Here is a 6,000-nt window from a genome sequence, read left to right as displayed (position 1 = left end):
TGGCTCCTGAGGTATAATTCATTCTCTAGTTTCAAGGATGTGAAATTGTGACGTGCTACATTTCTGTATTGAAACTCACTCTCCTACTCCTTAAAACACACTATCGAATATACAGTAATCTCTAGGGCCTGAGAGCCAAGTTCTTCCCTTCAGCAAGTTGGGGAAAAGAGATTCTTTTTTTTTTGTCATGTTCAATAGTGAGTTAATATTAGCACTCAAGGAATACTAGCTCAAGAGACTCATCACATTTTGCTAAGTCACAAGATAACCGAGTTCAAGAAATGCCAAGTTGCCCAAAAAGTTGATTATCCCTTTAAACGAAGGTTCATGGCTTTTCAGGGCAATACGTCAGGGTTCTCTTCTGAACGCCCTCAGATTATTCTAAGCGTTCAGTTGGGAAGAAGGCTCAGGAAGAAGCCATGCAAAACGCAATCAGATTTATTGAGAGCCACCCAGCCTCAGGACCCCAAGAGGCTAATGAAAACAGGTAGTGGGGGGAATCAACAGAAGTCTTAATGGCGGGGCGGGGTAGGGGGGGAGTGTTGAGTGACAACGCTGTAATCTCAGTTCCCTAAGTTATTTAGATACATCAGAAAAAAGAAAACTGTTTACAGTTGTCTTGTGGCCTTAGAAAAGTTAAACACTTAATTCCTGTGCCGTAGAGGGCAGTATGTATTCTTTCTTGACTTGTACTTTGCTAGTGCCTGGTGGCCCATACAGCGGAAGACAAAGGGAGACTTCATGATACTCTTGCCCTCATGCGGGGGTCCCATGGGAAGGGTGAGGCACCTGGGTGAGGGGAGACGGCCTGTTGCAACAGGCCGAGGTCATCCGGGGGCTGCTGCATCGTGCGAAGCATCCCTGAAAGCAGGGGACACACATCGCATCTTCTCCTTCCAGCCTAGGACCGCTGCCGCGTCTCCTTAGCAACCAAAGCGGGAAGCAGAGCTTACAGGCGGCGTCACGTGCTCCCCGGACTTCCGGGTTCCAGCCGTGACTTCCGGTTGTCACTCTCCTGACGCGCGGCGACTGCGGCGGGGACGCGGTGGAGGCCTGGGCTCGGTGGGCCGGCCCCTCTCGTCCTCGTCCGCCCGTCCGAGATGCATCCGCGGCGCCCTGAAGGTTTCGATGGCCTGGGCTACCGGGGAGGCGTGCGGGACGATCCGGCTTTCGGCGGCCCCTTCCACGCGCGCGCCTTCGGCTCCGGGACCGACCTGGGCCACTGGGTGACGACTCCCCCGGACATCCCGGGCAGCCGCAATCTGCACTGGGGCGAAAAGAGCCCTTCGTACGGCGTGCCGTCCGCGCCCACGACGCTCGAGGGCCCCGCGGAGGAGCCCTTTCCCGGCGGCGGTGACGGCCCGCGGCCCGGCCCGAGCAGCGGTGAGGGGTGCTGGGGGCCCCGCCGGGCGGGTGGGCCGGCGGACTCCGGAAGCGCGCGCAGGGCCCGCCTAGGTCCTTGCACACGCAACCACACCCTCTGCCCTCCTTTCGTCCTCTGCCCTGAAGCTAGCCTCTTGGGCACGTGATTTGTGCTCTGGGATCACCACACTAGGTGACATCAACATAGCCTAGGATGCGTGGGTAGGAGTGTTTAGGAGCCCAGGAGCGTTACCACCGGTGGCCTGAAAGCAGGAAAGAAATACACTGTTGTCTGATTCACTCTGGCAGGTGGATTTTCTTGATTTGGTTGATGGACTCATATCTTTGTGCTTTGGAAAGACGCCTTTTAGCCCAGGCAGATTTGGATTTGGAGCCTGGCTCTACCAATCATAAATTTAACCATTTTTCTTCTGATCCCTCGTTAAGACTTGTCGAATGACATAATTTTTACGAGTGCTAAATAAAATGAATAACAGTATAATATTGTAAACATGCATAGTAGGATAATTATTTTTCTTCACTTACCCTTTCCACAGGGGAGTATGGTTTTAGATCGCAAATCCATACCTCCCGGCAGTTTTCCCTTCTCGTCTTCTGACCTAAAACCTCCACAGAGTTTGGCAACACTGCTATAACTTGGCTTTGTAAGCAGTTACTTTTTATGTCAGAGAGCTTCAGTTGCAACAACTGCATGGACAACATACGTTTCAAATCTGTTTTATTTGGATATGCAAATAGCTGACTCCATTCTCTGGGAATGACAAATTGTGTCGTTACGTATTAAACATGCTATACATAATCGTGATACTCATTCCTTAGTTTTTCCTTGGAGTGCAGAAGTGCTTGATTGAACTGGAAGATCCTGATTATTAGTAAGCACCTGAGGAGGTGAAGGAGGATGAATGACTCACTCATCCAGTGTCATACAATTAAGCGCTGGGCTGTTGTCTCTCATTTCTTTCATTGTGTTGTACTGGTCCCAGAATAGTGCTGCAAAACCCTTTTTGAATGAGGCTCTAAATGAAGTGATTCAAACCACAAGTATCACTGCTGTAAAGTTACTACCTTAGGCAGGGAAGTTTTTTAATCTTAAATTACATCTTGCTAGTTCCAATGAGGGGAAACTTGCTAACACAACGAGTTGATTTTGAAGCTGTTACCAAGTGACTGAGTAAAACTTTGCAACAAGGAGAGCCTCACATAATTAACAGCATTAAGCCTTCCTAAACCTTTCCTACATGTCATTTTTTTCTTTAGTATTTGAGAATGTAAATAACCACACAAAAGAAAGTACTTCAGTATAACCAAAGAAGCTTTCCAGCTTGTACATCTTTCAAGGTGAAGCGGGTAGTTTTTCCCAGGAACATGCATGCTTACACGGCCTATTGTAAGAGAGTGTTCTCATCATAAAGGGTCATTGCTTTATATGAAATGACAGAGGGAAGAGAGAATGGTCTGTTATGAATGCTGCTATTTAATGTCCTCTCCCCTGGCTAGATCGCTCCTAGGATTTGGGATTCTTTATTCAGGAGAAAGACTTCTACTTTGACATGTGCATAGGAGTTTTCAGCTGTTAGCTTTTCAGCAGTGCTATAGACAGGAACACGTATGTACCTAGGGTCCTACCACATAGACTGGATTAAACAGCTATTTGAATACTATTTGCAACTTAAGATCATAGGGAGTAGTTGTACTTAACCTATACTGATAACATTAAGTACTCTCGAATGAACACTTTTGAGGTATTTTACATACAACTATTGTCCCTCAGTAGTAGCAGATGACTAATTGTACAGCACAAACAGTTGGTTTCTTAGTGTATCAGTCATGGCCATCCATAGAAAATTTTACAGTGATTGTCATCAGAAATTAAAATTGGCAATGCTTAGGTTCCATTTGTATACTAATTTGACGTAGTCCTTACAGGCTTTTAGCACTTTTTTAGAGAGTTGACTACGATAATATTTAAACTTTGGAAGATTTTTTTTTTCTTTTAAAACAGTCACAACTTAGAAATGTCCCAGCTTACAAGTCCTCATGGCAACAGTCCATTGGAGTGAAAGACAGTTGCTCCGTCAAGACGTCCATTCGGTGGAACTTGCCACAGGCTCCACCAGGGTCACTCACTATTTGAATTGCCTCCCTATCCCACATTAGAATTTGAGGTTTAAATGAACAGCAGCATGTTCCTCTGATTCTTGGTTGTCTCAGTAAATAGAAATATTGGTTATAAGTCATCTTATCCTTTTTATTTTAGAACAGTTGAATAGATTTGCTGGATTTGGTATTGGACTTGCAAGGTAATGTTCATTCTAAATATTTTTTTATTTAGAGTTTTTTCTTTAATTATAATATTAAATGATTAACATTTCTTCCTTTGGGTTTTATTAGCAGATTATATACTTATTTTAGGATTTCATTATTTAGAATCTATAACTTACTGGGTGGTGGTGGCAACATACCTCTGATCCCAGCACTCAGGAGGCAGTGGCAGATCCCTGAGCTCCAAGCTAGCCTGCTCTACAGAGTGAGTTCCAGGACAGCCAGGGCTACACAGAGAAACCCTGTCTCAAAAAACCAAAAACCAAAACCAAAACAAAAACAAAAAAATTAAAAAAAAAAACCCCACAACAACAACAAAACCAAAACAAGACACCCCCCCCCCAAAAAAAAAATCCATAACTTGATTTTTTTCTAGTAGAGGTCGGAACTAGTTATTCCATTGCATGAACAAAGTAATTTTGTAATGAATATGGTTTTAACTTTCATGAGACTATCAGAATAGAATAGAATGTAATCTTCCTACTCAAAGTGATGTGATGAGCCTTCTCTCTGAACATGGCTGTGGTACCCAGGTAGTTTTGCAGCATAGAGACTGGATTTTTGTTTTCAGTTACCATTTGGTGGTCAACCTCCTTTTTTGGTTTTGTTACTGCTTATAATGGTCATTATAGCTAAGAACATTCATCAGTCTTATTTATGGTATTATGAAGATTCATAAGTATTGGACTTGTGCATTGCTTATCCTTCATACCAGAATGGCCTTCGTCAATTTAAATAACCAATCAAATGACCTTATTTGTACATTAAAAATTGAAGGATATTAGTTTCAGCATAGATAAAATCTGTATTTTCCATTCTGCTAATGTTTTTTTAGCCTAATTCTTTATGCTTAAAGTTTAATGCCATTTTATATAATGTTTATATATATATATGTATATATGAATGCATATGTCACTGTTAGAGCTTAAACACAGCTGTAAGTATTTTGCGGGGAATATATTAGAAAGAAATATTTGATACATAAAATAGTAACTAACATGGTCATTAAAAATCCTGTAACTTAAGTACTAAGTACATGAAAAGAAAAACTTCTTGAATGAGGATCTTGAAAAACAAATGGCTTTTCATATGAGAATTTTGTTCATAGGGTATTTTCTGAAAGAAAAGTTAAATGATGTGTCATTTTTCATGTCAAACATACAGATATCTATTTTCATCTTTGTACCATAGATAATACATATTTACAAGTTTGTGATCTAGATTTTATTTATAATGAATTTACTGTTGGTATCATTTGCAGATGTATAGGAATTAAATTCTCTTAATTGTGAAAATATAAGAATAACTTCAGGTATATGTATGTTATATGTATAAAATTTTGTGTAAAGATATTTTATATATACGCACATATCAATTATTTCTGTATAGTCTCTTTACAGAGAATGTACTGGCCCATCCTTGCATTGTTTTACGCCGCCAATGTCAGGTAAATGGAATTTCTTGGACTTCTGAGACAAGCCTAATCCTAATTAGAAGCACAGAATTCTGATAAAATGACATGAAATCGTATACCCACTATTCTATGTGAAATGTTCCAAAATCTATAATATTCAGTTCTCTAACATTTTAGTCTTAAAACTCTTCAGAAATCTTAAAAGTTATCAGGACTTTGAAGATGTTTTGCTTATTCAGGTCATTCTGTCAGGATTTATCATTTCAGAACTTAAAACTGATGTAGTATTGATCTAACTCATTAAAATAATAATGCATTCATCAGGTATTAACAAATAATCTTTACAAAAATTTATGTTTTGTTCCAAATGTCTGTTGTAATAGGAATGAGCTTCTCACATCTGCTCCTCCAGTCATCTGTCATAGAGTATTGTTTTAAGAGAAACAAGAATAATCAGCCTCCTACACATGATGTCCTTGAAAATAGGAGTACTTATATTCTTTTCTGATAATGTTCCTTCTGAAGTTACACTAAAACTCACTAAGTGGTGGTGTCTTATGTGCAGTGTGAAATCTGAAGCAACCTAATTTTTTTTTTAAAAACTCCGTTACATTAAAAAGTTCCATTGAGCCGGGTACACTTTTAATCCCAGAACTTGGGAGGAAAAGGCAGGTGGATCTCTGAGTTTGAGGCCAGCCTGTTGTACAGGGCAAATTCTAGGTCACCCAAGGTTATACAGAGAAACCTTGTCTTGAAAAGAAAACAACAAAAATTCCCATTGATTTGTAATATATCCAAGTACATTATAATTTATATCACACATAATTTTCTATCACCCTGTATTGGTTATTTGAAAGATGTTGATTCACTGAGTTATATGT

General features: G+C 40.6%; 1 protein-coding gene across 2 annotated transcripts in view; it reads left to right on the top strand.

The window, feature by feature from the left end:
• Positions 1-366: 366 nt before the first annotated feature.
• The window catches only part of Slc25a46 (solute carrier family 25 member 46), a 30,868-nt gene continuing 25,234 nt past the window's right edge, over positions 367-6,000 (top strand). Inside the window, exons 1-3 of one of the 2 annotated variants that reach the window (XM_059246298.1) lie at positions 367-487; positions 3,641-3,683; positions 5,095-5,152. In XM_059246298.1, the coding sequence (XP_059102281.1) occupies positions 478-487; positions 3,641-3,683; positions 5,095-5,152 (111 nt within the window). In that variant the 5' untranslated portion in view covers positions 367-477. Of the gene's footprint in view, positions 488-1,022; positions 1,384-3,640; positions 3,684-5,094; positions 5,153-6,000 lie in introns of those variants that run through there. The other variant, XM_059246297.1, reaches the window with a different exon arrangement.

The sequence above is a fragment of the Peromyscus eremicus genome, chromosome 19 (assembly GCF_949786415.1).
Source record: "Peromyscus eremicus chromosome 19, PerEre_H2_v1, whole genome shotgun sequence".
Taxonomy (NCBI): Eukaryota; Metazoa; Chordata; class Mammalia; order Rodentia; family Cricetidae; genus Peromyscus; species Peromyscus eremicus.
Note: the sequence above shows the minus strand (reverse complement) of the source record. Positions and strands in the feature narration are given on the sequence as shown.